General features: G+C 43.2%; 1 protein-coding gene across 4 annotated transcripts in view; it reads left to right on the forward strand.

The window, feature by feature from the left end:
• Nucleotides 1-506: 506 nt before the first annotated feature.
• MYBPC2 (myosin binding protein C2) overlaps nt 507-16,530 on the forward strand; it is a 70,730-nt gene continuing 54,706 nt past the window's right edge. Inside the window, exon 1 of one of the 4 annotated variants that reach the window (XM_083582486.1) lies at nt 507-827. In XM_083582486.1, coding sequence (XP_083438612.1) covers nt 776-827 — 52 coding nt within the window. In that variant the 5' untranslated portion in view covers nt 507-775. Of the gene's footprint in view, nt 828-2,209; nt 2,364-16,530 lie in introns of those variants that run through there. The other 3 variants (XM_083582487.1, XM_083582488.1, XM_083582489.1) reach the window with 3 other exon arrangements.

Genomic DNA, 16,530 nt, shown 5'->3' on the forward strand with positions numbered 1-16,530 from the left:
CATCTGACTGTGTTGCCCCAGGCTCTCTGGTTGGCTTTCAATGTATAGAAAGACATAATAAAACATTAAACATTAAAAAAAAACCTTCCCTAGATAGGACTGCCTTCAGATGTCTTCTAAAGGTTGTATAGTTCCTTGACTTAGGGGTCGCATAACTCCATACTCTCCAACATTTCTGTGGGGAAAATAGGGACGTCCTAAAGAAAAGCGGGACATTTCGGGATCAAATCAGAAAGCAGGACAGTTTCTGAAAAACCAGGACTGTCCCTGGAAAATAGGGACACTTGGAGGCTCTGCAACAAGTGTTTCAAGAAAATGTGTTTAATAGGCAGAAGTGTGCCTGAAAACGTATACAACACACACAAATGCATTGTTTTAGTGGAAATTGCTAAGCTTGCAGTACAGGAACAGGAAGGCTGTCTTATAAAAAACAGATCACTGTCATGGCTTCCCCCAAAGAATCCTGGGAAATGGAGTCTGTAGCTCTGTGACGAACCACAGTTCCCAGGACTATTGGGGGTGGGGGAGCCATGACTGTTAAAGTGGTATAGGAGTGCTTTAAATGTCTGGCGTGGATGCGAGTGACCTTTTTCTTTACCTGGACTAATGCACCATCAAATGTCATTTGAAGAAGAAAGGAAGGTGATAGTTCTTCAGGCCATATTGATGGATAACTCCATTTGCCATCATTCTTGTCCATTGCTAAGACTGCCTGTGACTGAGGTGTCAGAGCCCAACTACGTCTAGGACCTTTGCACCGGAAGGAAAATCTTCCATGGCGGTTATATGTCCTACTTGCCTAGAGATCAGATATTTAGCTGCTGAAGGTAAGGCCTTCTCTGTGGTGACACCCCTAGAGAGTAAACTCTTGCCCTAATAACTGCACTTGCCCGTTATCATTATTATCTTTCAAATGCTGCCCTGTTAATTTGGGCCAAGAGTTTAATGGTCGTTCATATCGATTTGCTCCTAGCTGCTGTCCACCAATTCATTTCCTTTTTTTAGGCTGTGTTGATTTGTTTTGCTACTGGCATTTTAGACTGCTTTGGAAGTCTGTAAGCCACCTGGAGGTTCTCTGAACTGTGGGATGGTGGGGAAACAAATAATCAAAATGAAATGTACAACTTTGGTTTATTAAGCACTGCCTTAAGGGGCTCCGACGTCTGCAGGTGGGCAATACCTTTTCTTTTTAGGTCAAACCAAAACGATGTAAAATAGAGAGCAAGCTTTTGAATTATCCAGAGTTCTTTGTCAGGGTAGTGGCTGATGATAGAGAATTCTGGAAAACTCAGAAAAGCTTGCTCGCTATTTTTTGATAAACACAGACCCTCCAAGTGTATTTTCCAGAGGCGGTTCCGGATTTGCAGAAGCCGTCCTGGTTTCTGATTTTATCCTGAAATGTCCCTCTTTTCATCAGAGAAGTGTTGGAGGATATGGAGTTTTGCGACCCTCCCCCCCCAAGCCAAGGAGATAACTAACTATACAGTACAACCTTTAGAAGACACCTGAAGGCAGCCCTGTATAGGGAAGTTTTTAAAACGTTTAATGTTATATTATGTTTTTGTATATGTTGGAAGCTGCCCATAGTGGCTGGAGCAACCCGGTCAGATAGGTGGGGTTTAAATAATAATAATAATAATAATAATAATAATAATAATAATAATAATAATATTGGAAGCCCCTATTTTCATTGGAGAAATGTTGGTGGGTATGTAAACAGTGGATTTTTAAAGGAATTTCTTTTATTAGGAAAAAATATTTATGATTATTATTTTTAAAGGATTTTCTTGTGGCCAATACGGTTTCCTTTCTTTTGTGTCAATAATAATAATAATAATAAAAGTCCCTATTTTCATTGGAGAAATGTTGGTGGGTATGTAAACAGTGGGTTTTAAAAGGAATTTCTTTCTTTCTTTCATTAGGAAAAAAACATTTTTTAAAATATTATTTTTAAAGGATTTTCTTGTGGCCAATATGGTTTCCTTTGTTTTGTGTCTTAAAGGAGCAATGTTTTGGGAAATATTTACGCCCCTTTTCATGGAGGTGCTATTCCCTTGAACTATCCCCCCGGGTTTTTTGCTTTCTGAGTCTGACTTGGCTCCTGGCCGCCTTTCCCTCTCCCTCCCATCCCACCAGCTGGGTTCTTTTTCTAGTAAGGCCAAGCCCGGGATTTGAAGACGTTTATGCCACAGCTCTGGAATTTGGCAATGGTCCCCGGGGGTCAGGTGACGCCTTCTCAGTGTCCCCTTTGCTGGGTCTTTAAAGCAACCCAGCCAAGTGCATTCTCCAGGGAGATCCCAAACTCAGACAGGCACAGCGTATCAGCCCAGAGATTACAGCCATGCCTGAACCCGCCAAGCCTGGTAAGGGTCCTTAGGTGTGTCATAAAGGTCACCTAGGCAGAGATGCTGAAGAACCCTTTTTAATAAAATTAAAGGGAGGGAGGGAGGGAGAGAGAAGTGGTTGTTGGGCCTATTAGGGTGGTCCGTGGTGCAATTTGGTAATTTTAGACTCCAGATTTAATAACCGTACAGTGGGAAGGGGGCTTCTATAGAAAGTGTATTCATAGCTGTCAACTTTCAGATTTGAAAATAAGGGATCAGCAGCCTCGAAAATAAGGGATCAGCAGCCTCACCTGTCCCGGGGACAGTCTACGGGATATCTAACAATCCGGGATAGCAGCGGGAAGCAGCAGGAAACGCCACTGGAATAAGGAAATTTCCCGCAAAAAAAGGGAAGGTTGACAGCTATGGTGTATTCGATTATGTAATTTGCAGTGTGTAAAGTCAGCCCTGCTGGTGTTTTGGGGACCCTCGCGATATTTCTGCTGAGTGGAGCCCAGGACCCCTTGCCCTATAGTCCTGTCCCGATGGCACCCATTGAGGGTGGCGATGGTTGGATGTTTCCCACAATCTCACAGTGCTTTGAGAAACAATAGGGTGGTTTTGGTCCCTGGGTCCCTCATCACCTTGTCTTTGGGTTCTCCTGTGCATGTAAGAACCTGCCTTTTGTGCATGCTTCTGTGTGAGGCTTCTGAGCTGCCTTGTGCGGTCCTTGCTAACGAGGAATGGAAATCAAAGAATCTTTGGTCGGAATAAAGCCACTCTTAGATCGTGCGGGCCTGGTGTGTTCAGATCTCGGACAAATGTTAAGCAGAGAACTGCGCTCGTTGCCTCTCTCTTGTGTGTGTTCCTTCCCAAGCTGCTCCAGGAAATATTTGGAAACGGCACATCAGGCCGACCAAAGGTGGGTCGTTTGCAAAGACACACACACACATCCCACATGGAAGGAGCAACTAGAGACAGGCTGCAAAGAGGTGTGGCAGAGTGCCAAGCATGGCTCTAAAACGCCCCAAAATATGGATGCTCTATTGCCGCCTCAAATTCAAGACAAGGCACCCCCCCATCACTGCATTCTAAGAGGCTGAAACAAGCAAGAGCAAATTGTTTGCAATTAGGAATATGCCTTAAAATATGAGAGAAAGGGAGGGAAGAGACCTCGTATCAGTTTTTGTTCCCCTAGCTAAGACTCTCGCCTCCCTATAAAAGACTTTTCAAGAAAAACAGTGTGGAATAGCGGTTAGATGGTCAGATTAGGAGCCAGGTTCAAATCCCTGCCCTCTGAGCTTCTCTTTTGTGTATGTGGTTATGCTGCTTTGTGTTTATTATAAGTTACGGATCCCAAGAAATTTCAATTAAACTTTAAAGCAAGGCGAATTCTTAAGAACAGAGCACGTGGAGAGGTCTGCTTTTTCCACTTTTGTTTTTCGGTGCCGCTTGCAAAGATTTTGACTGGAACATTTCAGGCTGAATAAATTCTATTTCGGTGCTGCCTCCCCTCTTTAATTTCAGTGTTATTTTGTAAAATGGATGTATTTTGATATTAGTGTGGCCATTGCTAATAATAATAATGATGATGATGTTGATAATAATGATAATAATAATGATAATAATAATAATAATAATAATAATAATAATAATAATAATAATGAAATTATGATGGAAATTATGATGGAAATTAAATTTCAATATTGTCCACACACATATATTGACACATATAGAAATAATGAGACGAGGTGCAACCATCTCTCCCTCCTTTCTGCACCCCTCCCCCGTCAACAGATGGCTACATCATTTATGATAGCTGATACTTCTTTGCCTTGATATATACTCCGATCCTTCGTTCACAGCTAATAAATCATCTCTCGTATCTGTATATAAAGGCGCTTGGATGTCAGTCACCCACCGGCATCTTGATCACTAGAAAAGTCTGACTGCAGGAAATTTTTAATCTAGCGGTCAAAATGTGCAAAGCGAAGTCCCTTCTCATAATAGTAACCAGCAGCACTCCTGCGGGCAAGCCAAGCCAAACCTACGATCCCAGGATGGGGCAGCAGGTTCTGAGAGTCTTTCCTTTGCACCGTTTGCACCTTTCTCAAGTTAGGGGAAAGCATTTGCCGTGGGTTAAATTGACTAGCCGTGTTGCATTTACTAGCAATGTCGCGCAGTTACAAGAAACCTCGCGGTGCAACCCCAGAACTGTCAGGAGAAGGTGTGGTGATCCCTTGGGTCTGTTATACTGCTAGAGGAGCCTTGGGAATGCGTTTTATAGAAGGCTGGCAAACTGACAGAAAGTACCACCTTGTATAAGAACCAAAGTATTATTAAGCTGTAGCACCTATACAAATCAGTTTAAGGAATTGAAGTGAAATAATTGAAAAGCTGTATGTTCACTACCTTGTTTAGAAGTCTGTAAAATCCACTGAATTTAATATATAAATATAAGTGTTTCTAGGAAGAATTCTGTCTCCTGACACATCCTTTGTTTTACCAACCTTGTTCTGTAAATTTAAAACCTTTTATCTCTTTAACTCCTCTCTAAGTCTCCAAGGACCAGAGTTTTTCCTTCAGGAAAACCAAAAACAAGCTAGTAGTTAAGAGGGGGTTCACACCACAATTTTCCACTCAGCTCAGTTAGTCCCGGAGAAGTGTGTATAGGGATTGCAGTCGTATTTATTTAAGTTTTTTACTTCACAAAATTTATATACTGCGCTTGATTGTAGAAAACCACAAAGCGGCTTGCAAAAAAGTCTTACAGTGCAATCTTAGCATGTTCACTGCAAAGTAAAGTCTATTGAGTTTCATGGGAGTTAGTCCCTGGGGAGACTGTAGCCTCGGTTGCATGACTTTTAGTTCATTCCAGTAGTTGATTAATCAATCAGTTAGATATGCATAATTCTGCGTTTGAGTGAAAACTATCGTTCTGAAGGAAAAAAGCAAATCCTTTTTAAAATTGCCCACCTGCCGTATTTGTATTAAAAGTGACTTAAAACGACAACTAAACCCCGCCCAATTAATTGGTACACTGTTTGGCATTAACTTTTTAGTCAATAGAATTTTTTTAAATCAGTTGAACTAGCTGATTATTTGATTACACTTTGAAGGTGGGATCCAACTAGTTATGTTTTTATATTTTGCTGGAAGCCGCCCAGAGTGTCTGGGGCAACCCAGTCAGATATGTGGCATAAAAATAATAAAAATAATATAATAATTATTATTTATTATTTAAAAAGCGGGGAAAGGATAGACATTTGTTATTCTTACAATACATCTTTACAAGCAGAGGAGAAAACGTAATCCATTTTACTGATTGTAATAACCCCAGAACCTATATACTAATATTGGGCTCATTCTCCAAATTTGTGTCCTGATGCAGCTAAAATAACCCCATCCACTTACAAGTGAGAGTTGTCACAGACCTAGGAGAACCTAAATTGCCCCCCCCCAACTCTCCTCTGAGACACTGTGCAAGGGATCCTGAAATGTACTTTTCCAATTTTGCTTGGGGGAAGTGCAATACCTTGGTTTGACCCTAGAGGGGGCATCGGAGCACGTAACCTGGCTCACTTACTCAAGCTCTCTGTTCTGCACACCCTCATGGTTGTATACTGTTGCTCCTGCTCTCTGCTCCTGACCGACTGCGGGCTGATCACTGGAGCAGAGGGTTGGATCCAATGACCTTTCTTGAAGCCTCCAGGACATCACACGTGACTCTCGCCTCGTGCTTATGCAATCGGTGGAGCAGAAATGCCTTCTGCTAGAGGGTGCAAGATGCCAGTGGGAGTGGTTTGGAGAGAAGGTGGCATGGATGAGGGTGGGGGAATGTCGCCCCAGGACCAACAGCCATTGCGTCAGTGGCTGGGAGAGGTGGAGTCAGCCTTTCCATGCCTCTGTGCCAAGATGCATCGCACATCAGTATCACCTAGCAGGTGCAATCAGCCCAGCATAAAGGAGTAAGCAGGAAAGCGGTGTAGTTCTACAGTACTTGGGGAGCAGGAGACCAGGAAGAAAGCGTCATCTTTCAGGGGTAAGGGGAGGGGAGAGGTGGTCAGTTTTTTGCAGATTATTTTTTGAAGGAGGGCTTCTGTGTGTGTATTTGATACACAGGGGCAGGGGTTAAATGTATTAGAGAAACATTTGCTGATGACCTAATTTTGGCTAAAAAAAAAGAGAGAACAATATCCAGAAAGCAAAATGAGTTGGCTGGTTGGTTAAAACAGAAAAGAATTCTTGAGAGCTGGCATGGCTGGTTGAAAGTGTGAGCTTGGATAAGTTGACAGGCCAGTTAAGAGACCCAAGAGTACCAAAAATTTAACAGAAATTGGAATATTTTTTTTAAAAAAAATATCTGGAAGATTACTGCGGCGATTTAACAATTTTTGGCTGGGCTAGAATGACCCTTGTAAAGATAACTAGTAGAAACAGTGGAAAAGATGGTAAATGGAATATTAGATACGATTGGAAAGGCATATAACATAGAATTCTATGGACCCAAGTACAGAGGTGGAAGGAAGTCTGGTGCAAACAAAATAACAACAAAACAAGTAGATAAGTGACATAATTTTTATTTACGATGGCTGTAAATTAATTGAAAAACCAATAAAGATGTAATTTTTAAAAAAGAAAGAAAGTGTGAGCTTTGAGCCTGGAAGTAGGGTAACCAAGTGTTCTACTTGAGGACAGGCCTCTGTTTCAGAGGTAGTGAAAGTGGTTGTGCCTTCTAGATGTTGGGAGAGTACAACTCCTATCTGTTTGAAGGACTGTTAGAGGGCAGTCTTATATGTGAAAGTATCCTCTATTTGAAGGGCTGTCCGGCCACCTAGTTTAAAGATAAAGAACCCCAGGAAGGGAGAATGGGAGCCTCAAAGTTGCCCATCAACAGTTAGCACCCAGGCATCAGATGGGTCAGAGATATTTCTATTTAAATGACAGCTATTATTTCTGAATGTGCATCTATACACATAACTTTTTGTTGCTGTTTAGTCATTTAGTCGTGTCTGACTCTTTGTGACCCCATGGACCAGAGCACGCCAGGCACTCCTTTTTTTAAAAAAAATAATATTTATCCAAATTTTAAAGGTTACAAAAGAAAACACAATATGTAAAGACAAAGCATATCCAAGAAAAAAATAAAACTAGAAAAATAAAAGAAGCAAACACAACTAAAAAGGAAAAAATAAAAAATAAAAAAGACACAGTCCAAAAAACATAAAAGAAAGACAAAAAACAGATCAAACCTTAATATAACTCCCTTTCTTAACTTGTCTCCTTGACCTCCTCACACCTCCCCTCTTTGTATTCTAATTCATATATATATTTCAGCAAATCCTTCACCTTGTTTTTATCCTTATATCTTATCTTTTTATACTATAATTTCCCATTCTTTCTTTCCCCAATTAATCATCCACTTTTACTTTATTTAATCTTATTTCTCATTAAAACTTATATGTCTGAGCTTATTCTTAAAACGTTTCCCCTAAGGTCAGAAAAAAATCCATTCCACGATTTCCCCATCTCTCCTTAAAAGATAAAAAGAAAAACAAATTATAATATATACATTTTAGATTCCCAATTTTCTTTCACCCACTCCCCTCCCTGGTTTCGGCCCCTTACAATAGTTCCATCAATCTCAAAAAACCATCAACCCGGTGATCTTAAGTCCGAGGCTCTTAAATCTCTTTCATGTCCCCTCTGCCGGTCTTTTTGGTAGTCTTTGGTGTTAACAAACAGATCTCGGAGAAACTCCAACCCATCGGTGGTCATATTCCTTCTTAGCAGGTATGCCAGACTTCCATAGTTAAGAGTAGGGCCTATAGGATATTCCAAATCTTGCTTCACACTCTTTTCAAATCCAAAGGCCCCAAAAACTCCAGCCTCCGCTAGACTCAGATTTGTGTCGCAAAAGTCATTTGATCTCCACATAGGGTGATCTCTCCATCTTTCATTTTCCAAACCAAGCCGGGCTTCCATCTCCAAAGGTTGGCTCCTCCTAGTTGCCATCGTGTACGGCCTCAAGTTATAATCCGCCATTTGCCTCTGTGGGGTCACGGCTCCCCCTTGCATCACTTTAATCACAACAAATTCCTCCTTCTCAGATTCTTCAATTTGTTCAATTGGAAAAGATTCCTGTGCCGGGTTAACTTCTTTACTGATGTCCACTTTTGTTTCCAAGGTTACAGCATTGGTAGCCATAACATTTATCTGGTCTTGCAGCTTTCCCAAGAGATAAAATGTTCTGTTCAATTGACACTCGACTTCCTTCCCGACCGCCATCCTTAGGAAATCCAAGGTCAAAGCTAGTTTCTCAAAACTTTTATCTTGAACAATTTCCCAGCTGCATCCTTACGACAATGTCCCAAAGCTCCCTCTAAAGGGACACAAGTTCCTTTTATCACTCCTTCCAGCACAGTCCCAAAGGTCCCAAACGTAAGATTGTAACAGTTCCTTCCTTCTTTTTAAATACTGAGACGGACAGTAGAAACAAAGTCCTTCTTTTATATCTTAATAGCTAGCTTGTATCTTGACAGCTAACTTGACAGCTGCCAAATTTATCCGTCAACGGGCTCTCACCGACCGCTCCCGGGTTTAGGGAAGTGGCACTTCCGTTCCTAAATTTTAACCCTCTCCTGCAGGTTTCCCTGCTTCTAAAAAAATAAATTGATAGTTGTTTCAATCAGTGGAATTTAAATCCTTTACGTAAGGCTCTCCAGGACCTTAGTTAACAAATTCTTTGCTTCCGTTTATTTACAGAAAGGGGAGGTGGACTTCCTGTTTAGACCTTCCCCGATCGGTGCCAATTTAAAAATACTTTAAAAGCCAAATTTCCGTTCTACTCACAGGTTGTTGTTTAAAATCCAATTGTCCACAAGAAAACGTCAGCGCTCTCCAGCAACGGCTATGCGGCTTCGCTTCGCGAAAAAAGCAGTTGACTCACAGCACCGCGCCACTCACCCCGCTCCGCTCCGAAGCCCGTAAACGGGTCTCCTTGCGAGTTGGGGGGGCGCAAAAGGTGCCTGCCGAGTCCCACGTTCATAGGCTTCACCCGCCTATGATTTCTATAGGGTCTCCGCTTCGCCGTTGCGGTATAGACCCAATTTCCGCGGAGCTAGTCCCTCCAGATCAGAGGGAATCCGCCATTAGCTGATGGCGCTAACCCGGAAGTCCACGCCAGGCACTTCTGTCTTCCACTGCCTCCCACAGTTTGGTCAAACTCATGCTGGTAGCTTCGAGAACACTGTCCAACCATCTCGTCCTCTGTCGTCCCCTTCTCCTTGTGCCCTCCATTTTTCCCAGGGAGTCTTCTCTTCTCATGAGGTGGCCAAAGTACTGGAGCCTCAGTTTCAGGATTTGTCCTTCCAGTGAGCACTCAGGGCTGATTTCCTTAAGAATGGATAGGTTTGACCTTCTTGCAGTCCATGGGACTCTCAAGAGTCTCCTCCAACACCATAATTCAAAAGCATCAATTCTTTGGTGATCAGCCTTCTTTCTGGTCCAGCTCTCACTTCCATACATCACTAGTGGGAAAACCATAGTTTTAACTATACGGACCTTTGTTGGCAAGGTGATGTCTCTGCTTTTTAATAGCACTTGCAAATTTCCCTATCAGGAAACCAAGTTTCCAGTTAAAATCTCACCTCCATTAAAGACCTGTGAGAGGCAGAGTGGAGAGCCAGTCGAGGATCCACACTCATCACTCTTTGGGCAGACGTACAACCTTCCAAATCCCGAGAGAACCAAACTTATTTCCAGGATGAACCAGCTGTTCAGAGCACTGATTGGTTGGGCCCTTTTGACAGTGATGACACTGGAGTTGGGAGCCAGGTCCATTGGAGTAAAGTGGGGTGGGGAAGCTACAGGTGAAATACTTTTTCAGCAGGGGGCCAGTCCACTGTCCCTCAGACCTTGTGGGGGACCGGACTATATTTTTTTGGGGGGGGGAATGAACGAATTCCTAGGCCCCACAAATAACCCAGAGATGCATTTTAAATAAAAGGACACCTTCTACTCATGTAAAAACACCAAGCAGGCCCCACAAATAACCCAGAGATGCATTTTAAATAAAAGGACACCTTCTACTCATGTAAAAACATGCTGATTCCTGGACCGCCCGCGGACCGGATTTAGAAGGCGATGGGGCCAGATCCGGCCCCCGGGCCTTAGTTTGCCTACTCATGGTGTGGATAGTACTACCGGCTTGCCCTGCAGGGCTGTTGTAAGGGTAACAGTTATACGCACTGGGATGTTTCAAAGAGCTGTTTGACAGTGGAAGGCCATTTGTCAAGGATGCTGTAAGCTGCATGGAGCAGGTCCCTTTCAACTCTATGATTCCATAATGCTTAAGTGCAACGGATGTAAACAATCAGGGATGAAATGCAGGGGACATGAGCATAGCTAGGATTTATGTTAGTGGGGGAGCAGGACACACACCTGTCATCATCCTCTGTCTGGCTCTGTCTAGCCAAATTGGAGTGAAATGTCTCGACCACAGTTGTTTTAAATTACTTTCTTTTGACCCCAAGCGCTCAGAAAAATCTGTCAAAATCTTCACTCACTGGAAAACTAGGAAGTTAAATAAAAATGAAACCATCAAAATTAACACCGGAGAGTAGCTTTCATGCTGTTAACGGGTATGTTTTGCAAAATTACAAAGAACACGCCTTTTCTCATCTTAAAAAAAAAATCTGAACAAGTTTTATTGGATTTACTGAAAACCTCAGCATTTAAACGTAGCCCACTGAGACGTTCCCTTATCATCGTTGACCTTAGCCAGTTCTTCACTCTCCGTAAGGTACTGAATGACATCTGTCGGCTGAGCAAGAGAGATGAGCAGAGCCTTTTTTTGTGGTAGGGCATCTCAATTTCAAATATTCTGATTATTTCTACTTTTTGTTAAGTATTGTTATTTATTTACTTGATTTAGTAGGGGCAGCTGGCCCCCTGGCTATGTCCATGCCAGGGGAGGTAGCAACACCCAAAGAGATGCCACAGTCTGAGGCTGGCTTAGGAGCTGCAAAAAAGGCCCCGATTCTCCATGTTGTGGAGTCTTTCCCCCTGAAACAGTTGTGCGAGATCCAAGCATTACAGACCAGCACCCTGTGCGGCATCACAGCTCTCAGACTGCCTGGTGCTTCGTTGGAATGATGCCCTTAAATACATACACAGTTGCCCCAAGCAACCAGCCGAGTTGTTTGCGCAGTTGGGCCAGATCTTTCATGCGGCAGAGGCAAGCAGGATGCTTAAATTGGCAACTGCCTCGGAACAGCTTGATTCCAAGAGGTGGTTTAGAGCCAAAAGGTGAAGCTTTTTCAGGACCGTACCAATTCAGGCTACAAGGGGAGCAGTACAGTGGTACGTCTGGTTAAGAACTTAATTCGTTCTGGAGGTCTGTTCTTAACCTGAAACTGTTCTTAACCTGAAGCACCACTTTAGCTCATGGGGCCTCCCGCTGCCGCTGTGCTGCCGCTGCGCGATTTCTATTCTCATCCTGAAGCAAAGTTCTTAACCCGAGGTACTATTTCTGGGTTAGCAGAGTCTGTAACCTGAAGTGTATGTAACCTGAAGCGTATGTAACCTGAGGTACCACTGTAATTCATTCTGACCCCCTGACTCCACTGCCCCACTCACTTTCCCATGATTACTCAACAGAAAGGTATTCGCCACAAAAACTTATGGAATATGCAGCAATGGCGAAACTTACCGGAAGAATAAGAAATCAAGTGTCTTTAACCTGAAGCGTCTTTAACCTGAGGTACCACTGTACTCCACAGCCTGTACTCCACAACCTGTACTCCACATATGGGGGGAGTGAAATAGCTAATCAGGTTTTAGCCAATGTTAATCATAATCAGAGCCAATCCATTGAAATCAATGGGAGTAAGTTAGTCATGTCCATTAATCTTTTTATTGAGTTTTACACTACACATTTAAATTCAAACATTAAACATCATCATCAGCAGGGTGGCCAGCTTCCAAGAGACTGCGATCTACTCACAGAGTTAAAAACTGGGAGTGATCTACTCCCTTTTTTGGGGTGCAGGTCAAAGTTGTTGAGCTTTTTAGGGGAGCCAAAGATTCTGGAGTTCTTTGGGGGGAGCCAGTGATCTACCACAGACGTCCACTGATCTACCAGTGGATCACGGTCTACCTGTTGGACATGCCTGATCATCACCATTTAGGATTCTCTGAATCCTTAGACTCCCCTCCACCCTTCCATGGTTACCATTTTCAATCTTTTCCATCTGCCTCATATTTCTCTGTTTTTCTTAAATAGTCCAATTTTCCCCTTCATTTTTAGTACATAAGAAGCATTACTCAAATTCTGCCAAAGTTTTTAGTTGTTTACAGTGTTCTCTTAAGTACGTTGTAATTTTTCGTCATTCCTTATTCAAGTTCCTCTCTCCTTGGTTTCTGATTTTCCCGGTCATTTTCGCCTTTTCAGCGTAGTTCATCATCTTCATCAGCCATTCATCTCTGGTCGGGGCTTTATCTTCTTTCCATCTCTGGGCCAGCAGTATCCGCGCCGCTGCCGTTGCATACATAAATAATCGTTTCTGTTCCTTTGGTATCTCTGCGTCTAAAATTCCTAGTAAAAAAGCCTCTGGTTCATGCCCATTAATTTCAGTGGGTCGGCCAGATGTTGCATCCAACCCCTTATATCTATGCTTAGTTTGCTTGCTTTATGGAATTTTCTTCCCATCAAGGAACGCTGATACATCACACAAGCACACCCCTTTACCATGAAGTGGAACAGTCCTGGAAAAGCTCATCACTTGGCTTTTCCTAATCCCATCATCGCCTCTGATAAACATATTGCCGGGAGAGGCAATGGACCTTGGCAGCAGAGTGGGTGAGGAAAGAGGAAGATATATACAGTGGTACCTTGGGTTACGGGGCACAGGTGTCGTTGTGGGTTAAACCACAGAGCCTAGGGCTTGCCGATCAGAAGGTTGGCCGTTTGGATCCCCAAGATGGGGTGAGCTCCCGTTGCTCGGTCCCAGCTCCTGCCAACCTAGCAGTTCAAAAGCACGTCAAAGTGCAAGTAGATAAATAGGTACCGCTTTGGCGGGAATGTAAAGGGCGTTTCCATGCACTGCTCTGGTTCGCCAGAAGTGGCTTAGTCATGCTGGCCACATGACTCGAAAGCTGTACGCCGGCTCCCTTGGCCAATAAAGTGAGATGAGCGCCACAACCCCAGAGTCGGCCACGACTGGACCTAATGGTCAGGGGTCCTTTTACCTTTCCCTTGGGTTACATACGCTTCAGGTTACAGACTCCGCTAACCCAGAAATAGTACCTAGGGGTTAAGAACTTTGCTTCAGGATGAGAACAGAAATCGTGCTCCGGCGGCACGGCAGCAGCAGGAGGCCCCATTAGCTAAAGTGGTGCTTCGGGTTAAGAACAGTTTCAAGTTAAGAATGGACCTCCGGAATGAATTAAGTACTTAACCCGAGGTACCACTGTATGTAGGTCTGTGATGGCAGACATTGTCTTACTACCATATGAACCAGCTGGGATACCTCAGTTGGTAGAGCATGAGATTCTTAATCTCAGGCTTCTAGGCCTTAACCAACCCCATTCTGAGCAGCTGATCAGGATACTCCTTAATTCTGTTGAGAGGATTCATTGGGGAATTTCCCACAATGCCCTGGAGTATCACTACATTAGGTGCTTTGCGACATTGGGGAAAATTGGAGGGAATTAAAATGGCAGCCCCTGGTCATTTTTTGAGTGCTTTTGCTGCTGTCACTACAAAATAAGACTGAAAGGTGCCCATCAGTGTTACAGAGGGCTCATCAGAGGGCACTTGGCAGAGTGGCCACTTGCACTAAATGCATTGCCAAAAAAAGAGGACAAAAGATGCTGGCAATCTGCATAACATTTGTGCATGTGCGTGCATATATATATATATATATAATGGTTAAAGAGATGCAAGAAAAACATAATGATTGTCTTTTAATCTGTTATCAACAGTTTAACATGGGCCTCTCACCAGCATTGTGTAATGGCCAGATGGCAGGTTTTGTGCTGTTGGCATCTCAATGTTCCTGCTGTGAGCATTTAAATGCATGTGCATTAGGCACAAGATGCATGCAGTTCCAACCCCGTCGAGAGTTATAACTTATAGACACCCTGGAGAGAAAGCTCTGAAGCTGGCAGAACGACAGCTTTAGCAGACTCACTAACAAAATTCTGACGAGCCGTGATTCAGAGGAGCCAATAGGAGGGATGCAAGCTGGAACGGAGGCGTTATGGGGGATATATCAAAGGGGCACAGGATAGGCAAAGCAGGGGTGGACTTTGGGCTTTAGAATTTCAGTGGTGCCCTGTGTGATGCCAAAATTTGGGGCACCCCCCTCGCCTTCTGTTCGTCATTGTTGCAGCTCCCTCTCAGCTTGGCGGCCAGTGTGGGCAAACTGGTCGTGCTCCCCTAAACCCTCCTCTGGGCAAAGTGTGCTTCTGGTGGTGTCAACCAAACCGTGCCCTACAAGTTAAAGAAATAATGGTGTATTTCACATTCAGGCTCCCGTCTAATATATTTTCTCTGACAAAGTCTTATTGATTTTGATGGAGATGAATTTTAAGTACGCTGGTTTAGGACTGCAGGCTGATTTTAACACCCAGTTTATTTTGCTCTTTATTTACTATATTTATATTTAAGGTGCCCAGTAGGACTTTTGTTTCCTGGGCATTTATTATGACGTTATAATTAGTATGCGCAGAATACCTTCCTTCCTTCCTTCCATCCTTCCTTCCTACTTTTCAGGTTTATATATTTCACTAACTTTACATTCACTTTGACATTTCAAAACTTGACTTCCTTCCCCCTCTTTCTGCAGTTCCTTAAATTTATTTTTTAATATCTTCTGCATATCCAAATTAACTTAATTTGCTCATTTATTCATCTTCTTTAAATATATGCTCTTATGAAACTGCAGGTTGTTACAATAATCCTGCCAGTGTTCTTATCTGTTTACAATTTTCCTGCAACAAACCATTTCCATTCTTTTATAAAAAGCTTAGCTTGATTTCTTATTCTTCCGGTAAGTTTCGCCATTGCTGCATATTCCATAAGTTTTTGTGGCGGATACCTTTCTGTTGAGTAATCATGGGAAAGTGAGTGGGGCAGTGGAGTCAGGGGGTCAGAATGAATTACAGTGGTACCTCAGGTTACATACGCTTCAGGTTACATACACTTCAGGTTACAGACTCCGCTAACCCAGAAATATTACCTCGGGTTAAGAACTTTGCTTCAGGATGAGAACAGAAATCGTGCTCTGGCGGCGCAGCAGCAGCAGGAGGCCCCATTAGCTAAAGTGGTGCTTCAGGTTAAGAACAGTTTCAGGTTAAGTATGGACCTCCGGAACGAATTAAGTACTTAACCTGAGGTACCACTGTACTTTTTGGGGGTAGTGCTTGCATTCCCACGCCCACCCCCTCAGTAAGCCACAGTTTTCAATCCAGCAGCCAGTCTCTCTCCATCTGCAAAGCGATGCTCTCAGCCATGGAAAATAGGGACTTCTGGGGGGGGGGTCTGTGTCCATTTTATTGCAAGGTGATAAGGTTAGCACCTGTGGGGTTGTCGATAGATAGATATGACTTGAAGAGTACATGATAAGATGCTTGGGGGAAGGCACATGATGTCACCTCCTTGCTGAAGCTAAGCAGGGCCGGGTCTGGTTACTAGCTGGATGGGTGACAAGCGAAAACCCACACATATATTTGCCTTGGTTTCCATGATGGAAGAAAGATGCGCTATCAAATGTAATAACGCAAAATAAATTGATTGTTTGCTCTTGTGAGCAGTTAGGGAGCAGAAATAAAGAAAGAAATGGAGTATCTACTGATGTCTTTTTCTGGTCTGCGCTAACTTGGGGACCTCGGCCTTTGAAGACAGGCTGGGGCAAGCACTTAAGCAAAGGAAGAACTGCTAGCATAAACAAGACCCATCATTTATCTGGTCTTTGGATTCTCTGAATATTCTGGACGTTCTCCAGGCCACTTGTTAGTTAAAATATGGTTGCGCTGCTTTGTAAGATTGTCCGGGGATGTTTGTTGTGCCACATGGATTTACTTGTCACTTTGGGAATGCTGATTGTAGTGTGGTAGGCAACCAGTGTGGGCAAGTGTCATAGCGGGTGACTGTCACAATCGTGAATGTGTTTATATTTGTCACAAAAGCTGTTATGTCAAG

This window comes from Podarcis filfolensis (assembly GCF_964270895.1).
Source record: "Podarcis filfolensis genome assembly, chromosome: 13".
Lineage (NCBI taxonomy): Eukaryota > Metazoa > Chordata > Lepidosauria > Squamata > Lacertidae > Podarcis > Podarcis filfolensis.